The following is a 25,321-nucleotide window of genomic DNA, read 5'->3' as shown; positions in this document are numbered from 1 at the left end:
GCTCAGTTGATACTTTGCTGTGTCACTTTGGCATCAGCAGCCTCACATTTTCATACTGATTTGAAGCTATCTCAAGTATTCAAAACCGAGTTCACAAGCAAAGGGCTTCCCTGATAGCTCAGCTGGTAAAGAATCCACCTGCAATGAGGGAGACATGGGTTCTATCCCTGGGAAGATCCCCTGGAAAAGGGAAAGGCTATCCACTCCAGTATTCTGGCCTGGAAAATTCCATGGACTGTGTAGTCCATGGGGTTGCAAAGAGTTAGACATGGCTGAGCAACTTTCACTCACAAGCAAGAGTAGATGAGATCCAGAGAAAAAGTCAAACTTGGTAATTATTTTTCTTTAAAACTTTCTTTTTTAAAAACAAAGCAATCTATTTTGCACATTGATTCTGAAACATTTGGGCTATTACAACCTTTTTATTTTATGTATCCTTTTATTTCAGAACATTAGCAAGCATTTCTAAAATCGTGGCCTTCATCAGTTTTGCAAATGAAACAGACACTTCTGAAAGCTTTTCCTCTCACTTCTTTGTCTCTTGTAGGTAAGCCTGGCTGCAGCTCAAGGGTGGCCTCACCCTCCTCCCTGGGCTGGTCTCTGGCTCCATCGTGTCACTGCCGTTTGTTACATTGACCTCTCCCCAGATGAATCTTTCTTCTGAATGCGGTTGTCCACATGAGCCTTGTGATCTGGATGTGCACTGGTTCTCTTTAGGTGATTGTCTTTGAAGTTCAGCGAAGCTGCTTGTTCTCCCATGGATTCCTGTCCCAAGCTACCTCTACCGACCCCACCTCTCCAGCAAGACTTTTCAGTTTGCCTTCTCCCCTCCCCATCAACTCTTTAAAATTCTGCAGTTCACCAAATTGATGGTCCATTAAATTCACCTACCTGGAATGAACCCCCCCGCCCCCGACTCCCTGCCCTGCTGGTGGTACTTGACCAATCTCATGTTTCAATCTTGATTTTTTTTAATAGTATGATGCCTATGTTTATGGAAAGAGATTTACCTGAAAGGCCAATATTTGATTTTATGGCAGCAAAGGGAAGAAACACTGGTCCTTCTTTCAAAGTTAAGCAACTTTTGAAAGCACCATTTTATTTATTTCCTTTTAAAAAGAATAATCTATGCAGCACTTCAGGAAACAACTCTATGGTGTTGTATATTAGAAACTGGTGACATTCTACTATTAAATTATGTACAACGTTTTCTTTTTTTATGCTTCTTGAGGTGGTAATGAGAAAAAAGTTTTTAAAAAAGTGTGCCTTGCTGTATTTCTTATACCATTTATTAAAAAGCTGCTTTCATGGTAAAATTGTGTTGGTTTGAAAGGAGGAAATAGCAAGGTTAAGATGTGTGAATAATTTCTGTATATATGTATAACCAAGTACAACATTGATGTATAATGACAGTACAAAATGCTTTCATGTTTGTGATGTCTAGTGATGTGGAAAATATAAGCCTTAAATCCATTAGATTGCATGGCAATTAAAATTGGCATAATAAACATAGTTTATTGGGGGAAAAGGAAAATTAGTGATCTCTTTTACCTGTGTTCTTTACCAAATTATTGCACCTGGTTCTGGAAAAATGTGACATGTAGCAGCTTCCAAAATATTCATATTGCATAAGAGATGAAGCTTTCACAATTTTAAAAATCTTTCTGATCATTATAAAGATCTTGGAACACAAATGATTAAATGCCAGTTCCCCTAAACCAATAAAAATTTATCTTAGATTTTTTAATTTATATTTATCATTGATGGTATATTTTGGGTTTCGGGATACCTAGTATATCTTATATTTATGTTATATAATTCTTTTGAATGGATTTGATAGAAAAAATAGTAGAAAAGTATAAAAAAGTTGATTATTTTTTAATTTAAACTATAGATTTCAAGTGTATTTATTTTGTGTAAAAGAAGTTAGCTAAGAAATACTCCATTTGGTCTTTACTTGCTCTTGTTAAATGTACTTATGAATTTATATCCTAATGCCTACTAAAGTGCCTGACACATAGTAGGTACTCAATAAAAATCTGCTGAGTTGAAGTATTGAATTAGGTAATACGGATGACATCTATCTATTCATTTTGAGAAAGCTACACTAAAACACATAAACAATTAGAAAAAAGATGTAATGCAATATAAAACCACACATAATGTGTAATCAATTTATATCAAAATTTAAAAAATAGTGTAGATTCATATAGTCACAGTAATGACAATCATTCATTCACCTGATAATTCATTAATATCTTTTATCTGCAAGGCACTAGTCTAGACGTTGGGATGCAATGATACCAAAAGCCCTGCTCTTGGGAGGCTTAGAGACAGAATGGACGAGGTGAACACAGAGAGACTGAGTAGTTGTCCCGCAGCTGCGAAAGAGAGCAAAGTGGTGAAAGAGGCACAAAGAAGCAGCAACAAGGGACAAGAAGGAAGAGAAAGGTTAGAGGAGAGCAGGAAGTTAGACAGTAGGGGATAGTGAAGCTTAACTGCAGGGATAGGAGGAGGAAAGGTGAACTGGGAGACTTAATGAAGAGTCTCTTCAAAAGTTAAGTTGGAGCTTTTGAATGTAATATGCTAAGTAGCAAGGAAAGTTAATAGCATCTTTGTTTTGCACCTGATTTTTTTTTTTATTAGTAGAACCTTATGAGTGCCACACCAAGAACATTTTTAAATACTAGTCTATAATTCTGCCACTTAATAACTTTTCATTTTGTTGTGCCCCGTCTTTACCATACATATTTCTAAATCAATGAATCATCCTAGGTTCTGTAATGGGTAGTAATTTGTTCAAAAGGGGTTTTGGGCAGACATCTAGCTGCAGGATGCACCATGATTATAGGTGGGAGAGATTAGAGATAAATGCCTCGTGGAAAGGCAGCTGTAGACTATAATAATCTAGGCTCCCAAGGATCGTAGAGTTCACAGGGAGAGCGGCCAGGCTGTAGAGAAGAAACAGATCCCGGAGCACTCTGAATCTCTGTAGAGGTATGGTATTATTTTATATACTGAGACAACCTAAATTTTCCTTGGATGGTAATTAAGAATGCCAAGTCTAAGTCTATTGTAAAATATTTGAAGAACAAACTGGCTGAGCTGTTCTATTTACCAGTTATGTGCTCATTGAAGACTCTGAGGTATTGAAAATGTGTGTTTTTTAAGTATCTACTTAGTATTAACACTGAGTTTGTAGCATGACTTTCAGGTTTATTGAAAATGCTTTTTCAAGTTGGAAGGGATGAAATATAGCCTCAGTCTTTCGCTCTGTACACAACCCTCCTAGGCACTCTTGAAAATGGTCACACCAACTCTGCCTATACGTTTTTGATGTGACCATTTCAGTGTGTTCATTATCTGTCAAGGCAAGTTGTCCCACCATTAGACACGTCTCTCTGTAAAAAAAGGTGTTTCTTAGGTTGCTAAAATCTGCATTGTTCCGGCTTCCCCTTGCCTTTAATTTGGTCACCGATCTGAGTTCTGTCCTGAGCAAGTGCTCAGAGTATTTCTGCCCCTTTCTCCTGGCAACCCTGAAGATAAAACTGAGACCAGTTACTCATCCTCTCCCAGCTGCTCTGATTTCTGTTGTTCACTTCCCTCTACCACCCTTCATATGTCATGATTTTCAGATCCATTTCAACCTGACAGAATGTTAAGAGGCAGTATCCTTGAAGCTGAGGAACTGTCTCCATCATCATACATGTAGAAAAAATATCTGAACATTTAAGTGGTAAGTTTTCTCTCAGAATATATCCAAGATATATGTTTATTCTATTATTGTAAATTTCAATAAAGAAATAAATAAGTAAATAAATAAGAATTCATTACTTCCTTCAGTGCCCCAGTCCAGTGCCGGAGTCATCTTGAATCTTTTCCTTACATCAAATCCAAACCTAACCTGTTTTCATATAGCAGAATCCCCCCACCTTCATTTACTCATTCAACAAACATTCATGGATTACTTGCGGCCATGTGTTTGGCGTTTGAGACGCAAAGGCAACTAAAACGTGGTTTCTGCCCACAAAGTGCTTACAGTTGTTTTGTGAAAGTGCCTTTCATGTCCTTGAATAGGGTAATTTCTCTAGATTAAAAGAGAAATTTATTTTGTTTGTTTCATTTATTTTGTTTCCTATCTTGTGTCCCTACATTTCCAAAAATCCTGTGAGCAAAGTAATGTGAAGAATTATCTGGATTTGACTACTAGAAGAAGTGGAGTTTTTTATTTGTAAATTTTAATTATAGAAAAAAGTACATTTCAGATTTCTGGTCACTGAATAAACATACATCTTATGCAATAACAACAAAAACAAAAAATCTAATTTCAGGGCTTTTGAGAAGCTGAGCTTAATAATTTTGTCGTGTTTTATTAGTCCAACTTTAGGTTTTACCAACGCTGTAACTTTCCTGGGGAAAAATTTGATACAAATATGAAAACACACTAAAATGATTCAGCTATTTCTTACAAGTCAAATTATTTTAATTTCTAAATAGAACTGATATTATTTTGTAATTCTAACAAATACTTTATTTTTCAAGCACTATATAAGTCTTATACTGCAAAATTTTCCAAGTTGAACTCACTAAATTTACAGCTGTCTCTTTTTTCTATGTATTCTTTTATTCCAATTTTTATTTTGAAATATTTCAGGGCTATATAAATGTTGAATGAGTAGTATAGTAATATTTGTATACTCATCACTCAGATTCATTTATTATTAATATTTTATCACTTTTGTTTCATCTCTCTCTCCACACACACACACACACACGCACGTGCGCTTTGTGTGGTCAAACCATTTGAAATTAAATTGCACGTCTATAAATGCTTTGGCACTTATCACCAAAGATCAGGGCATTGTTCTTTAAGTTCACAATACCATCCTCACACCCAAGTAATGGATTAATAACATTGATGCAATAAAATCTGACAACACATATTCAAATTTCTCCAGATATCTCAGGAGTGTCCTTTTATGGTTGTTTTTGCTTTAATACAGGAACCAAAGATTACACATTGTTTTTAGTTTTCCTATCTTTTTAATCTTGAACAGTTTCCCTGTACTTTTATTCTTTCTTTCCCTGGTCCTTCGTAACTGACATTTCTGAAGGGCCCTGTCCAGTTTTATAGAATGACCCACAGTCTGGATATGTTCGGTTTTCTCTTTATTCAACTCAGGGTAAGCATTTTAGTCAAGAATAGTACATAGGTGATGTTCAATAGTGTTCAATAGCTACTCTATAAGTGTGAATGATTCACTGACATTCTTGATGTGTCTTGAAGTTCACTACGTACTCTTACAGCTCATGCTTCATCAGGATAAGATAGGGGTCAGCAAACTAGCTTGTGAGCTAAATCTAGCTCACTGCCTATTTGGCCTGTGAGCTAAGAATGGCTTTTACATTTTAAAATGGTTGAAAAAAATAAAAAGAGTGCTTCGTGACATGTGAAGATTATATGGAATTCAAATATTAGTGTCCACGAATAAAGTTTTATTGGAATACAGCCCCACACATTTGTTTACATATTGTCTATGGCTGCTTTTGCACGGTAGTTGCAGAGATAAGTAGTTGTGATGGAGACCATATGTCTTGCAAAGCCTAAAATATTTAGGTCCATTTCAGAGAAAGTGTTCCCATCCCTGGTCTATATTATTCTTAATTCTGACACCATTTTCTTAGAGGCAGGTAGGTTTTCATTTGCAAAATCAGTGTATTAGCACCTACAATAGTTTTTTGCTTTCTAGGTTTTATTGAGTTCTTAATTTCAGTTTCACGTGTCCTTAGTAAAATGAAGTGTGCTTTGCTTCATAAGATTGTTCTACATCCACAGTTGGTTTAAGGATTTAAATGTAGTTCACTTATTACAGACTGTCTTTGATTGATTTAGAGGATTAGTCAATTATAGACTAAGTCATTAATTCAATCAAAACCATCAGAAAAATTGACACAAGCTAAACTCACTTCACTTTACCAATAAACTGGAATCGCTTTTCTAAATGTTTTTCTAAAGTAGTCCACAGAAATTTAAAAACAATCCATTTCAGAATCAGGGTCTTCAAATTTATTTTTGAACCCCAAAAAGGTAAAACCATGATCGAGGATTATATAAGATACACTTGCATTTCCTAAGGCCTGGTCATAAATAACCATCTGACTTTATCAAGGAGATAAGTACACACCACAGATCCTGCTGTGGTCATAGGTAGACAGTTTTTGAAAAGAAGCTGTTCAAAGGTTACAGACTTGCTACACTTTTGCTAATTCACTTTTGTCAGCCCTACCACCTCCCACTGCCATTATGCCTAGGGAGGGGCCACACAAAGACAGCGGCCTTTTCGCCATTTTCTCTCTCAAAAGCAAACTCTTCTTTCCACATATCAACAGCCTCTTAATTTGAGAATTATGTATTTGCATTTCCAGAGTAAAATAACAAAATGACATATGCAAGGCAAGCCCACAATGTTAAGGTTTCTGCAGCAAAGCCATTGTGGCCAGTGCTTTGAGAACACTCTGTTCCTTGACTAATAGGCCCTCACAAAGCAGAAAACATGCAAGAATGGTTTGTATTGGGTTTTAAAGTAAGCTAGAAAATGCATAAAACAACTTTTCTCAGTCTGTTTTCTATTGCAACACACACAACTTGGAAGGTTGTGTGAGACACTTCCAACTTTTGCCAAGAATTGATAAGCAATTTCCAGTCAGGAAAGGCTCTGCCCACTTCTCTCCCACTCATGAAGGGGATCTTAATGTGGCAAAGTGCGGTGGCATATCCATAGTGTATGGGTAGCTTTTAAGACAATCTATTTCATGCTTACACAAAAAGCGATTTCCTAAACATTGGTACTTTATTATTGGTTACAAATCCCTTGTGATAGCTTAAGAACCACTGATATTGAGGCTTGCACTCTCTTGCTTGAAAGGAAGTGCCCCCATACCTGGGAAATGGCTTCCAAAGAACAAGAGACTCAACCAACACCCCTGTTCCACAGCCACAAAGAACTTGAGCTTTCTGGTGAGTACGTTCTTAAAAACAAGTGAGTTTATGGGCAGCTAATGCAAAATGCGAGAAAACTTGGCCTCAGATTTACATTAGTGAAACGGCCCATTTTGATGATTTAACCCAAGCAACTTCACTCCTTATTAACTACAGAGGCATAACATACAGAACATTCAGATTTTCCAGATGTTCACAGTCTTTGGTGTCTCTACCGTAGAGGCTGCCACGTTCATCAACCTTATAGACTGCAGCCTCGCTTTTTCTCCCTTCATCTATTTTGTGTGGCAAATTTGGACTTGGATCACCAGGTGTAAAATCTGCTGTTTTTCCACACCATCAAGAGACATATTAATGGATTTTATTAACTTACTAAAAGTAATAACTAATTCATTAACGAAATGATTTTGTGAAAACTATACCAAAATTACTAAAACATTTATTTGTCCTTACACTTAACCTCCAATTAAAAAAAAAAATCCCACCTCCCTATAAAAAATGGGCCATTACAGCCATGAAACAAATATTATTCAGCAACATTCATTCAAGGACTAAAATGATTTAAGGCATTAACAACATAAAAATGCAGAAGATCCTCTTTAAATCCCAATATTCCCTAACCACTGGTTTATAAAAAATGCTCTAAGGTTTATAGAATTAGTCTGGTACTATTAGTTGATCAAGTTACTTACACTGTCAGCAATTCAAGACAAATAATTCCCTCTGTGTGTGTGTGTTTGCTTGCTTGCAAGCATGTTTCATTTAGTTTAAAGTGTCTTTTTATAGAGAAATTCACATTGCTGAATTTCATCTTGTCATTACAATGGTGTGAAAGTCAAATCAGTCTTCACACAGGTTCTCTCATGCCTGCCAATCTCAAATGACTGACGATGCTTACAGCCAGGTTTTGTAAAATGAAAGCTCCTTAATTTTTCAGGAAATAGTTCTTTTTTTACATATATACTACTTGCCCATTTTCTAAATATGTTTTTTAGTGTTCTAAGTTTAAGAGTATTCTCTTATACTAATGATGAAAATTATATGGAAAAATAGTTTATAGACAGTAAAATTGCTAACTATTTGAAGGTTAAGAGGTATTCTTCAACATGAATGAAATACTTAATTGCTATATTTAAAAAATAAAAGATGACAGATTCTGATTGTGAATAACTGAACACCAGAATATTCCTCTTACCCTACGAATCTGATTAAGTCATGTGTGATTTCCTGGCAACTTAAGTTTTTTTAAAGATTTTATTTATTTTTGGTTGTGTCGGGCCTTCATTCCCTTGCGGGCTTTTCTCTAGTTGCGGTGAGCCAGGGCGCCACCCTAGTTGTCATGCAAAGGCTTCTCAATGTGGTGGTTTCTCTTCTTGCAGAGCTTGGGCCCCAGAGCACAGGCTCAATAATTGTGGCACAGAAGCTTCGTTGTTCCACAACATGTGGGATCTTCCTGACCCAGGGCCAGACCTGTGTCTCCTGCATTGGCAGACAGATTGTTTAATTTACCCCTGAGCAACCAGGGAAGCCCTAAACAGTTTTAAAATTTAATCTTTGATGATTCAGCATTATCATAATGATGACCAGTTATTATTTAGTTGGACAAATAAGTTATAGGAAATCAGGTTAAGACAGTAAACACACCCTGGATATTATTTTTTAAATCAATATAATTAATAAAAATAATACCTTTTGACTACCCACTATGTGCCAGTCACTATGCTAATTTTATGCCCATTAAAAAAAAATGTATTGGAGTACAGTTGATTGACAGTGTTGTGTTAGTTTCAAGTGTACAGCAAAGTGAATCAGTTACACAAATAGCTGCTCCCTTTTAAATTACTTTCCCATACGGGTCATTACAGAGTGTACTGAGTAGAGTTCCCTGTGCTATACAGGAGGTCCTTATGAGTTACATATTCTATAGGTAGTAGTGTGTTTATGTGAATCCCAGTCTCCCAGTTTATCCCTCCCCTCCTTACCCCTGATAACCGTAAGTTTGTTTTCTACGTCTATAACTCTATTTCTGTTTTGTAGATAAGTTCGTTTTTACCCATTTTTTTAGATTCCACAGATAAGCTAGATCATGCGATATTTGTCTTGCTCTGTCTGAATTACTGCACTCAGTATGACGATCTCTAGATCCATCCGTGTTGCTGCAGATCTCATTATTTCATCCTGCTTTATGCATGCCCATTTTACAATAAGGCAACTGAGGACTGGAAAGGTAGGTGGGGGCCTGCACCCTAGAGGCCTGCAAGCCCTGTACTTAACCAGCTCAAGAGCAAAGAAAGAGCTCAGAGTCAGTGACGGAGATAACAGTAATTTTTAATAGATGGGGGAGGAGGGGTCTTCCGCTTCTAAAGCAAAATCCTGGAGCAACGCCCCACTGTGTGTGGCAGGTGGTGAACTGGACATGGAAGTTGTTTTTACCAACAGGAGAAGAGGAAGAGTAACAGTTATAGAGGGAATTGACAGCAAGTTGGCTCATCGGTTGCCAGGGAAACCAGCAGAGGTGGGTACCCTTCACCACCCCTCTGATAAGCTATCATAGTGGAGATAATTCTGATCTGAAAATCAGAATAATCACTGGCTGGGACTGTGGGCAAGTACACAGGCATTTACTGATTAGGCTCTATGATTTAAGAGGGGAGGTCGGTCAGGAGAGTAGCATGTAGATGAGACAGGGACTGGTTGAGCAGGGGATATACAGAGAGCAAGCGAACAGCCATCTTGAGTGGCCTGACCATATAACAGGCTAGTTATTACTTGTCTCCTTTTCATAAAAGCAGAGTATGGAGGGAAAAAGCTGTTTCAGAAACTCATTTCCATCTATATAAATAAGAATTTATTTTACAGAGTTCACTTAACATTTATACGTATGTTACTAAATTTCCTGTGTTACTTATTGAACATATAATTCATACCAAAGCTGGAGAAAGGACTTTCATTTTTAAAAGTATTTCTTATAAAAATTCTATATGAAGAAATGATAGCTAAATTAGCACTTGAAAAAGGCCAAAGAAAATTATATACTGTATATAATTATGCCTCATTATGACCTCTGCACATTTGCCAGAAAAGTTAGACATTAAAAACACACACAACATGAACACCTTAAAGGTCAGAGCCTGATGAAAGAAAAATGCAATAGATAATTATGAAGGATGAGATTAATGTTCTAGTAGGAACATACATTTTTGCTTGAGAATACTTAAAATATGCAATTTCCCTTTCATGTATTTTGTTTCATATCTGAAAGAGGTGGTGGAGAGGGAAAATTCAAAGTGTACGTATAAATTAAATTTTAATTTAATGGAATGAAAATGTGGGCTTTTTATGTGACATTTCTTCACTTAGGTCTTTTTTCCCCTAAAGGTAATGTAATTTTAAGGGTAAATACTGAGGTCTCAGTTTGTAAAAAATTCATCTCAAAATTTCTCATTATCTTCAAAAGATATTTTCTAAGATAGCAGATTTCCTAGATCGTATTTGCTGAGTTTCATGCTGACAACACACCTAACTATACATATTTTAAATAATAACAAGTGAAAACTTTTTCAATGTTTTATTAGAAAATAACTTCAGATTTACAAAGTATTACAAAAATAAAAATAGTACACTTTAACTAGGTTTACCTATTGTTAATATCTCAGCCCATTTGCTTTGTCATTTTTGTATTTACCCAACCATATGATTTTATTCTGAATCCATTTGAAGATAAATTATATACATCATGGCCTTTTATCCCTAAATATTTCATTATGCATTTCTTCATAAGGATATAGGTGTGTTCTTTTATGAAACCATAGTGCAGTTGTTGATAGATTCATGGATATAAATATAAAATATACAAAATCTATTTATTTGATCTGCCTTGCATGTTCCAATTTTATAAATTTCCTTAATAATATCCTTTTCCCTCTTTGTACATAATTTAAGTCTTGAATTTAGTTGTCATTCTCTTTAATCTCCTTCAACCTGGAAACATTTCCTCAGCCTTTCTTTGTCTTCTTATAACACTGGCAATTTTGAAGAATGATTCCCCCTTTGCAAAATAGATGATTCCTCACTTTGTGTTTGATCTCTCCTCATGATTGGATTGAAATCATGATTTCTCAACAGGAATCAACACAGATGGTTTCCTATCATTCCTGGTGTGTCCTGTCTAGAGACACATAGTGTTCATCTGTTTCCCACTGGTGATGTTAATTTTGGACATTTTATGGAGAAACACTGTAAAACCATGTAAACATCCTGCCCCTCCTCAAAATTTTCCATTTATTTACCATCCATTGATAATACTTATCTCACCCAATTCTTTCTAAGATGGCTGCAAAATTATGATTTTCCAACTCTGCCACTCTCTTCACACTTAGCAGTGGCCCTTGATATTTCACTATAATAAAATCTCTCCCTTTTCCCCTATTTATATATTTATAAGTATGAATTCATGAATTTCTTTTTTTCCCAATTATTTTATAATCCATCACTATACTCAAATTATTTTGGTGCTGAAATTGTCCCAAATTTGACCAGAGGGAGCCTTTCAATCTTGCTCTTTAGTTCTTATGACATCTTTAAACAATCTCTCACTTTCTGGTATGACAAGATGTTTCAACCTTACCTTGTACTTACCTGCCCCAATCCTTTAATCAGTTATTTCTTTGCAAAGCTTTGGTCCTTCGTAGGAGTTGGTATTGGAGACCAAGATCTGAGTGCTAGGTTTGCTTAGGGCTACCGAGATGTTTTTGCTTTTCTGACCCTTCAGTCGACAAATCTAGCAAATACACAAATACGTATACACATATATGTACATGTGTATGTGAAAGGCATATTCATATTCATATGTGTAGGTGTATGTACATGCAGAGATGTATACATGCACATGCAAACCCACAGATACACATACATAGACTGATCTTAGAAACCAGGAGCTCACATCAGTTCCTCCAGTGACATCCCACAGATTCTTTCTTGACTTTTCCCATTTGATATTCCCTTCTTCCATCATGAGCTTCCTGGATACCAACATCAACACATTTACTCATTTGCTGAGTAACACAATACCATTAAAATGGTTTCAGAATTGCTTCGGTGGTTCAGAGGTTAAAGTGTCTGTCTGCAGTGCGGGAGACCTGGGTTCGATCCCTGGGTCAGGAAGATCCCCTGGAGAAGGAAATGGCAACCCACTGCAGTATTCTTGCCTGGAAAATCACATGGACGGAGGAGCCTGGTGGGCTACAGTCCACGGGGTCACAAAGAGTCAGTCACGACTGAGAGACTTCACTTCACTTCACTGTAATAAACCTGCAAAAAAGAGTTCAGAATTCATTTGCAATCTCCCCATCCCCACATTCTCTTTCCCACACTCCCAACCCCCACTCCTGAGGGTGTGGTCAAACACTGTGTTCCAAAGCTCCTAAGTTATGTTGTTACTTAGTTATTGGCTCTTTTTTCTTCCCCCCTTCATCCCTCACTTCTTTTCCCTTCTTTATTTCTTCCCTTTTATTATGACTTTCATTTAAAACAAAATTAAGTTCACTTGTTTCCATTTCCTTTCAGTTTTTAGTTATTTTTTTCTTCCCTCCAGTTCTTATTAACATTTTTATTTTTAGATATGTAGAATATTAACATGTTCTCCAAACTCAAAACTACCTAAAAAGGTATATTCAAAAACACTGTCATTTCCTACCTAGCTCATCAACCTCGGTTCCCATCAGCTCTTATAAGTCCAAAATTCTGTTGTCTTCTGGCTTATTTTTCTTCTGCTTCTTTCTGTAGTAATAAGCAGATATATGAATATATTTTTATTTTCCTTTCTTTCAAGCACAAAAGGTGGCATACCAAATGTGTCCTTTGCCTTTGATTTTTTTTCGTTTAATAATATCCTCTGGAAATCATCCCATATCAATTCTTGAGATCTGCCTCATTCTTTGTTGTAACTATATGGCACTCACAACTTTTCTGAAGCCCTTTTGTAAATATAACAGGAGATCTGGAGTCCATTTCATGCCCATATTATGTGAAAAGATTAATGACATTTATTTCAAGTAAGGTATTGGTATAAATAGCTGTATCTGCTCTGTTTTCTAAAAGCAGCTGTGTGTGTTTTCATGCTCCCCTTGATTTATCAATTATCTTTATCCTCCTGTTTCTTAGTTACACTCCATGCTGTCCTTACCCCCAACAACAAATGCTTTTTCTAGGCCTAGAAACATTCTTAAATATGTGCTGTCATCAAAAACTTCAGCATAAAACTCCTAGCTGAAGGGGCCAGACAAGATGAAACCGTCCAGTATTCTGCTGGCCAAGTCAGGCCAGCACACGTGGGAGTGTCTACCCATTATAAGCGTCACATTTTCCTAGTTTTTGAAAAGGCACCATAGAGTCTAGCAGTGACTTTATCCTCAAACCTTCTTCCTGATCCTGTGACCATCCTAGTTCTCCATCCTATACTATCCGAATTCTAGGTTTCTATCCCTCCCATTTGTTCCCTCCACTCTACTCAAATGGCTCAAGTACAATTCCTCAGGAAATTATAATCCTAGCAGACAGCAAAAGAGCATCTGGCACTCAAACCCTCTTTTGAAAACCATTTTTCTTTTGACTTCTGAAGCCCACAATTCTCTTTTCTGCCTCCTACTTTTTAACATGTGTCTCGTCCCTCTCTTCACTGGAGGTGTTTCTCTTGATTTCTTTCTTAGCCTTCCTTGCATTTTACTCTATAGTTCCAGAGTTATTATCTATGTCTATGATTTCAACTCACCTCTAGGTGTAACGTTCCAGCATTTAATCACTAAGCTTGGCTTTTCTCAAGAATTCTAGATCTAGGCCCATTTATCCAACTGTCTTTTCACCTACTAGTTTTCTTAGGACCTCATACTTTAAAACCCAAACTTGTATTTTTTTTTTTTTTTACTTTTATATGATTGTCTATGTCACATAATGACATTAACATTTTTCCATTTATTCAACATTCAAATTCTGGAATATCTCTGATGTCTCTCTCACCCCCAAAATGTGACTAGAAAAGTCCTGTGTTCCCTCTTCCCCACAGTTTGAAATCTCTAAATATTTACCATTCCTGCTGGTACCCTGGTGTCAATACTCCCCATGACTCACACGTGGTATATAGTAATAATTTTCCAGTTCCTTATTCATTCTTGTTTGAGGCCTAGGGTTTATCACTTTTCCTTACACATTTCATTCAACCAGGCATTTTGTGAACATCTAAATTTCTGACCTACTAGAGCTACAGATGGGCTTTCCAGGTGGCACAGTGGTAAGGATTCCACCTGCCAGTGCAGGAGGCACAAGAGATGCAGGTTTGATTCCTGGGTTGGGAGGATCCCTTGAAGGAGGAAATGGCAACTTGCTCTAGTACTCTTGCCTGGATAATCCCATGGACAGAGAAGCCTGAGGGGGGACTACAGTCCATGGATTCTCAAAGAATTAGGCACAACTGAGCGACTGAGCACACACACACAGAGCTGAGACAATGCTTGGGAAATATAAGATGTATCCTTCTTTTGAAGGAAGGTTAGTAACTTTGGAGTTCTCAGTCCTTAATCTGTAGAATACGCACTGGAGAAGCTTGTGAAAATGAAAATTCCCAGTCCCACCTTTGTTCCGATCCAGTAGACATGAGGTAAAGCCTAAGTGTCTGTTTAACACATACATCAGGCGATTCTTCTACAGGTATTACATTGACCACACTTTCTTAGTCATTGCTCCAAACAGTCACTAACCAGGCTATGTTGAAGAGATGATGTTTTTCATATATGTTTATACACTGCCTACTTTCTCAAGTGATATGTGATATGAGGTACCTTACAATAAAAATCACAGTTGAGTGGGAAATTATTAATATAATAAAAGACATGAGCCAAGAAATAAAAACAGTGAGGGAATAATTATTTGAAAATCCAAACAAGGGGAAAGCACTAAATCTAAGCATAAAACTTTACTCTGAGTTTGTCAGCAATTAAAGTAAAGAAGAAAACATGATCAATGAGAGTATTCTTTGTTTAACAAAAGGAAATAACTTTTTCCCTATACCTGAGTTTTGGGAGGAATTTGCCCAATGAGTCTGTATTTGGGGACCATTGAATAACATAACAGATACTATGATTTAAATCTACTTTTAAAAAGGCTGCATAGAGCTACTTCTTTTTATAGTTTTCCAGAAGTTTTTCTTTTTCATTTATTTATTTATAATTGGAGTGTAATTGCTTTACGATATTGTATTGGTTTCTGCCATACATCAACTTTAATCAACCCTAGGTATACCTATCGGAGAAGGCAATGGCACCCCACTCCAGTACTCTTGCCTGGAAAATCCCATGGACGGAGGAGCCTGGTGGGCTACAGTCCATGGGGTCGCTAAGAGTTGGACATGACTGAGCGACTTCACTTTCACTTTCCTGCATTGGAGAAGGAAATGGCAACCCACTCCAGTGTTCTTGCCTTGAGAATCCCAGGGACAGGGGAGGCTGGTGGGCTGCCGTCTATGAGGTCGCACAGAGTCGGACACGACTGAAGTGATTTAGCAGCAGCAGCAGCAGCAGGTATACCTAAGTCTCCTCTCTTTTGGAACCCTCTGTCCTACCTCCCACCCCATCCCACTCCTCTAGGTTGTCACAGAGCACCAGATTTGAGCTCCCTGCATCATACAGCAAATTCCCACTGGTTATCTAATTTTGCACATGATAATGTGTATGTTTCAATGCTATTCTCTCAATTCATCCTACCCTCTCCTTCCCCCAGTGTCTGCATAGAACTACTTCTTATGATAAGTAAGGACACAGCATAGTTGTAGTTTGAAGAATCTTGAAAATGCCTGATCGGTGGTTCCCTTCAACAATTCCTTCTAAGCATTGATAGTCTCAGCCAGGCTTTTTGACAGAAGATGAGTAATAATGTAATTCAAATTTGAGATTGCTATCTAGATCTACTCACAGATAGTCCACGTTTTTTGATATAAATTTATTTATTTTAATTGGAGGTTAATTACAATATTGTATTGGTTTTGCCATACATCAACATGAATCCACATTTCTGATTGAAAAAAAGATCAGATGTGTAGGTGACAGATGCTGTTTCCCTGTGAAAATAAAAAAGACTTGTCTGATATTTTTATCTTAATGGAGAGTCACTTTACCTCTGTAAAACAGTAAGCCAGATGAGCATTTTTTAATAGATCAAGGACAGTTCTCACAAAGCAACTCACTGTTTACACAGATTGATGAAAATGCTGGAATTTTGTATCACAAGGTACAAAGGAGATGGCCTGTCTTAGAAGGTTTTGAAGATAAGAAGTACCAAAAATCTGTCTTGACCACAGAATATCCTTAACATGACTCATGTCAAATGTTTAAGACCAACAGAATGCCAAGAGTTAACCAGGTGAATCACAGATTTTACCCTAAGGAATTACATATGGCATCAGTTGAGCAGACTAGTTTAACATTATCCATTAAGATGTCAAAGTATGCCTGCCAAAATGGATCACTTTTGTTTTTAGGAGAATTAATACTTAGCATCTTTTTTTCTGACATAAGTTGGCCAATAGGCTGAATTGCTTGTCAAAGCCACTTTGTAACCATATAGGAAAGTATGTCATCAACACATGAGAGGGACTTGTCCTGCTGTGGCTGGGACATCTAAACACAACCAATTTGTTCAGTTATAAAATTAAAAGGAGGGCACTTGGGATCCAGCCCTGTTTTATGCCATTTAGACGAGACATTTCATCTGTCAAAAAGAAGGCTCATCCTAGCCACGTTAATTTGTACCATACTGTCCAGCAGTAATGGCCCTGAGAGAGAATTATAAGCCTTGAGTCTATGTTGAGATCATACACTTAGGCCTCTTTATGGATTCGATGACCAATGATAAATCAATAAGTTCCGTGAAAAGTCTTAAAATGCTTCTAACTGATTGAAAGACTGCATTTTACCTTCAGAATGATATGCTGCATGCTGATTTCTCATCTCCTTTTCCGTTGTCCAAAACTATTTCCCAATTCACCCTCGTGATGCTTCTTATACATTCTCTTATATGATAGTCATTTCAGTGTTTGTCTCATGATCCCAATTACCTGTTTTATTGGATCATTCAAAACTTTGAACAGTCATTCTATAAACTTATAAATGTTCTTTCTATGTGTCTGGTAAATAAAAGAATGAATGACTGGTGGGTGAATGTTTTCTACTCTGATTATGATCAAATACAAAGTTCCTAAGCATAAAACTGGAAACACAAAAGGAAGAGACAAAAAGTCAAAGAACATGATGAATGTGATCTGTGTCCTTTAGCTCAAGAGGTTGTCTTGGCTTTCTGTCAAGAAAATTTGGAATCGTATCACTCCAGATTTTCAAGGTACAGATTGTTGGAAATGGATGGGCTCCATCAGCACTTGTCATGAAGTGACAGACCTTGTCACATTGGCCAAGTCATTGTAATGTTCCAGTTGAATTCCTCTAATGTTCTTTTCCTAAGGAAAATCCAAAGAACACCTAAGCAGTCTGAATAATGAATACTGTAAATTCCTTAATTTTCTCATTTCTGTCCTGGCTCCCATATGCATATCACAAGGTTATGTTTAGTCTCCAAAAGGTTTTCAGTAAATTGACAATATTTGTGTGTAGATGCCACCTCTTTTTCCGACCATTACACAATGAAGTCAGTGATTTCCTATGCTTTCACCCCATGGCACACATAAGAAGTGATGATATTCTACTCTGGAGTATATGGAGGAGGCTGTTTGTGGTAATGGGCCACCGTGGGGGCTGAGAGGCCCAACCTCAGATAACAGTGGCCCCGCATGGTGGTGATGAACAGAGCCGAGTTTGGAAAGCCCTAGGTCTTCCATGTGCAAAATCAAATCTTGGCGTAGTTTGTGGTTATCAGGTCTCACTTTTCATCCCTAGGAATTAGATTTGCTGCTGCTGCTAAGTCACTTCAGTCGTATCCGACTCTGTGCAACCCCACAGACGGCAGCCCACCAGGCTCCCCCGTCCCTGGGATTCTCCAGGCAAGAACACTGGAGTGGGTTGCCATTGCCTTCTCCAATGCATGAAAGTGAAAAGTGAAAGTGAAGTCACTCAGTTGTGTCCAACTCTTAGTGACCCCATGGACTGCGGCCTACCAGGCTCCTCCATCCATGGGATTTTCCAGGCAAGAGTACTGGAGTGGGGTGCCATTACCTTCTCCAAGGAATTAGATTTAGTTATTCTAAATATCCAAGATAGTGATAGTTTATCTCATGTTTGAAGACTTTTAGAGGTTAAGAGACTGTCCTGTGGTAGAAACGTCCATCATTCATGGACAGAAGTCCTCACATTGTCCACTTTGCTGATGAGTATCTACAGTCAGTTCCTTAATCTTCTCATATATGAAAATAAAACTCTCATAAAAGCTATTCTTCAAAACCTTGACTAAGTAATTTATCAGTCTCTTTTCAGGTAAATAAGGCCAATCCTTTCCATCTTTTGTCCCAGGGTCGGTTTCCTATTTCCTCAATATTTTATTTTATTCTTGGTTGTCTAAATTCACTATGATTTCGCCACATATTTTTAAAAATATGAAAATATAAACTTTGCACGTTACTGTATAAAAATCTGACCATCAGAACATGTATACCTATGAGCTTATTCACCTCTTAATGTGGCCCACTGGCATTCTCAAGCATTATCCCAGTTTAAATGTAGTCAGTTGATACCATTTACACTTATCCTTGACAATAAGATGAGAGAATGTGGACAAGGGACTCAAATCATAAAACTATACAGATTAATATAAAACATAGCTGTTACTGACTAAAGCACTGTAAGTTAATAGTGATTGACAAAAGTTAACTTATTTGGTTCTCATAACAACCTAATCAGTAGATATATTCGTATTTCTGATTTATTGATGAAGAAACTAAGGCTCAGGAACATTAGGTGACTTGTCCAGGGTTGGTCTTGGATTTAAGCAGTTTATTTGTCTGATCACCACCACTTAGTATCTCTAGGAACAGTAGTTTAAAATTATAACAGTCAAACCAATTTGCCTTATGTACAGACTTTTGATTCTTTTGTATTTACCCTGATGCAGAAGCCAATCCACACTAAAAGGTGACTTCTACCTTCAGTTCAGTCAGTCACTCAGTCATGTCCGACTCTTTAAGACCCCATGAATCACAGCACACCAGGCCTCCCTGCCCATCACCAACTCCTGGAGCTCACTCAGACTCACGTCCATCAAGTCAGTGATGCCATCCAGCCATGTCATCGTCTGTCATCCCCTTCTCCTCCTGCCCCCAATCCCTCCCAGCATCAGAGTCTTTTCCAATGAGTCAACTCTTCGCATGAGGTGGCCAAAGATCTGGAGTTTCAGCTTAGCATCATTCTCTCTAAAGAAATCCCAGGGCCGATCTCCTTCAGAATGGACGGGTTGGATCTCCTTGCAGTCCAAGGGACTCTCAAAAGTCTTCTCCAACACCACAGTTCAAAAGCATCAATTCTTCCGCACTCAGCCTTCTTCACAGTCCAACTCTCGCATCCATACATGACCACTGGAAAAACCATAGCCTTGACTAGACGAACCTTTGTTGGCAAAGTAATGTCTCTGCTTTTCAATATGCTATCCAGGTTGGTCATAACTTTTCTTCCAAGGAGTAAGCATCTTTTAATTTCATGGCTGCAATCACCATCTGCTGTGATTTTGGAGCCCCCCAAAATAAAGTCTGACACTGTTTCCACTGTTTCCCCATCTATTTCCCATGAAGTGATGGGACCAGCTGCCATGATCTTCGTTTTCTGAATGTTGAGCTTTAAGCCAACTTTTTCACTCTCCTCTTTCACTTTCATCAAGAGGCTTTTTAGTTCCTCTTCACTTTCTGCCATAAGGGTGGTGTCATCTGCATATCTGAGGTTATTGATATTTCTCCCGGCAATCGTGACTCCAGCTTGTGCTTCTTCCAGCCCAGCGTTTCTCATGATGTACTCTGCATAGAAGTTAAATAAGCAGGGTGACAATATACAGCCTTGACGTACTCCTTTTCCTATTTGGAACCAGTCTGTTGTTCCATGTCCAGTTCTAACTGTTGCTTCCTGACCTGCATATAGGTTTCTCAAGAGGCAGGTCAAGTGGTCTGGTATTCCCATCTCTTTCAGAATTTTCCACAGTTTATTGTGATCCACACAGTCAAAGGCTTTGGTATAGTCAATAAAGCGAAATAGATGTTTTTTCTGGAACTCTCTTGCTTTTTTGATGATCCAGCAGATGTTGGGAATTTGATCTCTGGTCCCTCTGCCTTTTCTAAAACCAGCTTGAACATCAGGAAGTTCACGGTTCATGTATTGCTGAAGCCTGGCTTGGAGAATTTTGAGCATGACTTTACTAGTGTGTGAGATGAGTACAATTGTGCGGTAGTTTGAGCATTCTTTGGCATTGCCTTTCCTTGGGATTGGAATGCAAACTGACCTTTTCCAGTCCTGTGGCCACTGCTGAGTTTTCCAAATTTGCTGGCATATTGAGTACAGCACTTTCACAGCATCATCTTTCAAGATTTGAAATTGCCTCCTTAGGAGGATCAAGCACAAATGTAAAAGAGTTAATGTTCCACAAACTATGCTTCTAAGTACATATTTCCTAATCTATTACGATCATTTTTCTTGAGGTGTGCTGATATACAACATTATACTAGTTTCAAGTATGCAAAATAACAGTTCAATATTTGTATATACTGTGAAATGATCACTGCAAAAAATCTGACTCCCATCTGTCAGCATGCATACAATACAATTTGTATACAATTTTTTTCTTTATGAAAATGTTTAAGATCTGCTTTCTTAGAAACTTTGGCATGTGCCAGACATTGTTAATTACAGTCACCATGCTGTACATTACATCCCATGACTTACTTATTTTATAACTAGAAGTTCATACCTTTTGACCCCCTTTATTCAGTGTGCCCACCCCACCCCTTACCTCTGTCCTGGCCAACCACCAGTCTGTTTTCTGTATCTGTGAGAATGTTTTTGTTTTATAGATTACACATTCACAAGGGCTTCCCTGGTGGCTCAGAGGGTAGAGCGTCTGCCTGCAACACAGGAGACTCAGGTTTGATCCCTGGGTTATGAAGATCCCTTGGAGAAGGAAATGGCAACCCACTCCAATACTCTAGCCTGGAAAATCCCATGAACAGAGGAGCCTGGTGGGCTACAGTCCACGGGGTCGCAAAGAGTCGGACATGATTGAGCGACGTCACTTTACACACTCACATATCAGTTCAGTTCAGTCACTCAGTCGTGTCCGACTCTTTGTGACCCCATGAATTGCAGCACGCCAGGCCTCCCTGTCCATCACCATCTCCCCGAGTTCACTCAGACTCACATCCATCGAGTCGGTGATGCCATCCAGCCATCTCATCCTCTGTCATCCCCTTCTCCTCCTGCCCTCAATCCCTCCCAGCATCAGAGTCTTCTCCAATGAGTCAACTCTTCGCATGAGGTGGCCAAAGTATTGGAGTTTCAGCTTTAGCATCATTCCTTCCAAAGAAATCCCAGGGCTGATCTCCTTTAGAATGGACTGGTTGGATCTCCTTGCAGTCCAAAGGACTCTCAAGAGTCTTCTCCAACACCACAGTTCAAACACATCAATTCTTCTGCGCTCAACTTTCTTCACAGTCCAACTCTCACATCCACACATGACCACTGGAAAAACCATAGCCTTGACTAGATGGACCTTTGTTGGCAAAGTAATGTCTCTGCTTTTGAATATGTTATCTAGGTTGGTCATAACTTTCCTTCCAAGGAGTAAGTGTCTTTTAATTTCATGGCTGCAGTCACCATCTGCAGTGATTTTGGAGCCCCAAAAAATAAAGTCTGACACTGTTTCCACTGTTTCCCATATAAGTGACATCAAAGAACATTTGTCTTTCTCTGACATTTTACTTCCTTTCTTTTCTATGGCTGAATACTCCTGAGTGTGTGTGCATCAGGGTTTATTTATCCATTCATCTATCAATAGGCAGGTTGTTTCCACATCATGGCTATTGTAATGAGCATGTGACATGTTCATATACAGTGGACATGCAATAGATACCTTTCCAACTTAGTGTTTTCATTTTTCTTCAAATAAATATTAATACCATGAAGTCGAATTCCTGAATCATGTGGTGGTTCTACTTTTTTGAGGAACCTGGATACTATTTTCTATAGTGGCTGCACAATTTACCTTCTTACCAACAGTGCACAAGTATTCTCTTTTCCTCATATTCTTACCCTTAGCTATTTCCAATCTTTTTTTATTTAAATATTTTTTACTGTGGTAAAAGTCACATAAAACAAGCTATTTTAACCATGTTTAACTGTAGAGTTCAGTGTCAATAAGTACATTCACATTGTCATGCAACTCTTACCATCATCCATCTCTTAAATTTTTCACTTTCCTAAGCGGAAGCTCTGTCCCTATTAAACACTAAGGAAGGCCCCCGTCTCCCCTCCGCACATCCCCAAGCAACTACCAGTGTACTTCTGGATTCTATGAATTAGACTATTCTAGGTACCTCATATAAGTGGAATCAAACAGTATTTGCCAGCACCTAATGTATACTGGAATGTGTTTTTAAAGTTAACTGAATATATGATCTATAAACAGATCGTACCTTCTTTTTTTCTCCCAGTGCTATTGGTTCTCATCAGTTGTCTGTTTTACACATAGTAGTGAATGTACGTCAATCCCAATCTCCCAGTTCATCCCACCCTCTCTTTTCCACCTTGGTGTCCATACGCTTCTTCTTTATGTCTGTGTCTCTATTTCTGCTTTGCAAATAGGTGCCTCTGAATTATTTTCCTAGATTCCACATATATTCTGTGGATATATACAATATTTGTTTCTCTTTTTCTGACTCACTTCATTCTGTGCGATAGTCTCTTGGTCCATCCATGCCTCTGCAGATGACCCAATTTCATTCCTGAGTGGTATCCAGTGTATATATGTACCACATCTTCATTCATTCCTCTGGACATTTAGGTTGCTTCCATGTCCTGGCTATTGCAAATTGTGCCACAGTGAACATTGAGGTGTATGTATCTTTTGGAATTATGCTTTTATCCAGGTATATGCCTAGGAGTGGGATTGCTGGGTAATATGGGAGTTATATTTCTGGATTTTTTTTTTTTTTAAGAAACCTCCATACTGTTCTCTACAGTGGCTGTATAAATTTATATTCCTGCCAACAGTGTAAAAGGGATCCTTTTTCTTCACACCCTCTCCAGCATTTATTGTTTGTTGATTTTTTTTTTATAATGGCCAACCATTCTGACCAGTGTGAGGTAATACCTCATTATAGTTTTGATTTGATAATAGACATTCTAAGGGATGTTAGGTAATAGATAATCATATTGCCTCAAGAAAAAAAATCTTACTAAGCAAATAGTTATATACCACTCAGTATGTGCCCAAATACTCTCCTAGGTGCTTTACAAATATTACCCATATAAATCTATGAAGTAGACACCACTCAAATATGGAGAAGCTGAGAAGAGAGAAGTTAAATAATTGCCCAAAGTCTCAGAAATAGTATGGAAGTAGAACTGGGATCTGAGTCCAACATCTGACACCACGCACTCTGCAGTGCTCTATTGCTTCCCAAGCAATGTGTTATTTATGGGATATATGATTAGTGCTTTAATTCTATTACTGCATTTGAAACCATAAAGTGTGTATTTGTTGGTAGATATGTGTGGGCAGACATATGAATACTGATAAACATTTAAAAAATCTAAATGGAAAGGAAAACAAGCCCTTGTACCTGGAGATGGCTTGATTTTTGGTAACATCACACAAGAAATCTATGGTTAAATACATATACAAACCTGAGGTTTCAAAGCTTCTGCTGCCATAATGTAAACAGGAAGTCATAGGAGTTCCTCCTCTAGTTTGGGATACCTGAGTATTTCAGCAGATCCCAAATTTGGAGTCTTGATTCCAACTCCAAGAAGCAGAGCCCACACAGGACTTAGAGCCATGCAAATTATCCTGGACTCCCCTGTCCTCAAGACAAACTGGTGGGGAGGAGGCCTTGAAAATATTTCAACCTTACACCAATATAAGCATTAAACCTGCCTCTTCTTTTATCATTGGAGAAGATATTATTCAGCTATGACATATCTGTCATTTTTAATGACAATTGCATAAACACAATTATTTTGTATTATCAAATGTTGGTCATTACGTCTCTCATAAAAAGCCTGTCCAGTTTTAAAAAGGAATTTTATCACATGACATTCTCTACCTGGTCAATACTAAATAATAGTATTGGAAAATACTTGGGAGTTCCTTTATATCTAATTTCCCTCTAAGAGCTTTGGGCCATTTTGATCTTTGTTGAAATCAGCATGTATTTGAATTTGGGAAAAGAAAAGAAAGAATGGTCCAGCTTTTTAAAAGTTTTTGTTTGTATTTGTCTGTACTAGGTGTTTGTTGCTGAGTACGGGCTTTCTCTAGTTGCGGTGACGGGGCTTCTCATCGCAGTGGCTTCTCTTGTGGAGAAAGGGCTTTTGGCACCAGGGCTTTATGGGATTAGTTGCTCCACGGCATGTGGAATCTTCCTGGACCAGCGATCAAACCCGTGTCCCCTGAATTATCAGGTGAATTCTTAACCACTGAACCACCAGGGAGGTCCCAAGAATGTTCCATCTTTCAGTTCTGTTTGATGTAAACAGTTGCACCTACAACAAGATACTAACAGTCAGGTACCAAGTGGAATTTTGAAAGATACTCTATATAAATATAGGAATTGCCCAAGCAAGCACTAAAACCTATAGGCAACACTACTAAAAAAAAAAAAAAAAAAGGCGTGTTTGATGTGCTTTAGACACTCACCAACCACAGAAGATGAAGAACTTCGGGCACTGGGGTCTCGGGGTGACAAATCCCAGCTCTTTCACTCAACACCTGTATGTCTTTAGGCAAATTACTTACACTTTCAGAGTCTCAGATCCCTCAGGTGTATAATGAGGATGCAAATAAATGGCAAGGTTGTCTTGAATATGAGAAATAATGTATTAATTAGTCTGATTCCTGGTTCTTCATGGGTATATATAAATGGTGTTTTTTATTACAAAGATCTACATTCTTATTTAAAATTTTGATGTAAGACTTTAACAAAGAGAAAAAGGAAATGCTTTTGGCATCATCATAATGGCAAAAAGAAGATAGTGGGTAGCCTATCCTTTCTTCAGCAGATCTTCCCAAAACAGGAATTGAACCAGGGTCTCCTGCATTGAGCTATCAGGGAAGCCCTCTTATTCAAAAATTTGGTGT

General features: G+C 37.9%; 2 protein-coding genes across 9 annotated transcripts in view; both read left to right on the top strand.

Moving 5' to 3' along the window:
* The window catches only part of AKAP6 (A-kinase anchoring protein 6), a 599,671-nt gene extending 595,851 nt beyond the window's left edge, over positions 1-3,820 (top strand). For 5 of the 7 annotated variants that reach the window (XM_086363674.1, XM_086363676.1, XM_086363675.1 and 2 more), the window contains one exon: positions 548-3,820. The gene's annotated coding sequence lies outside the window, so the exon portion shown is untranslated. The remainder of the gene's footprint in view (positions 1-547) is intronic. The other 2 variants (XM_086363679.1, XM_086363680.1) reach the window with 1 other exon arrangement.
* Positions 2,895-25,095, top strand: LOC147349295 (uncharacterized). Of its 2 annotated transcripts, none has more exons than XM_086363683.1 (4): positions 2,895-2,997; positions 6,927-7,018; positions 9,403-9,515; positions 24,472-25,095. In XM_086363683.1, the coding sequence occupies exons 2-4, from the start codon at positions 6,949-6,951 to the stop codon at positions 24,655-24,657; spliced, it is 369 nt and encodes a 122-aa protein (XP_086219809.1). In that variant the 5' UTR covers positions 2,895-2,997; positions 6,927-6,948; the 3' UTR covers positions 24,658-25,095. The 2 variants fall into 2 exon arrangements, with proteins under 2 accessions (XP_086219809.1, XP_086219808.1); XM_086363682.1 differs by lacking the exon at positions 2,895-2,997 and adding an exon at positions 3,634-3,736.
* The last annotated feature ends 226 nt before the right edge of the window (positions 25,096-25,321 follow it).

Source organism: Bos grunniens, chromosome 21, assembly GCF_055505025.1.
Source record: "Bos grunniens cultivar Pamir isolate PY7600 chromosome 21, Bosgru_T2T1.0, whole genome shotgun sequence".
In the NCBI taxonomy this organism is placed as follows: domain Eukaryota; kingdom Metazoa; phylum Chordata; class Mammalia; order Artiodactyla; family Bovidae; genus Bos; species Bos grunniens.
The sequence above is the reverse complement of the archived record's forward strand: the minus strand, read 5'-3'. Positions and strand labels throughout refer to the sequence as shown.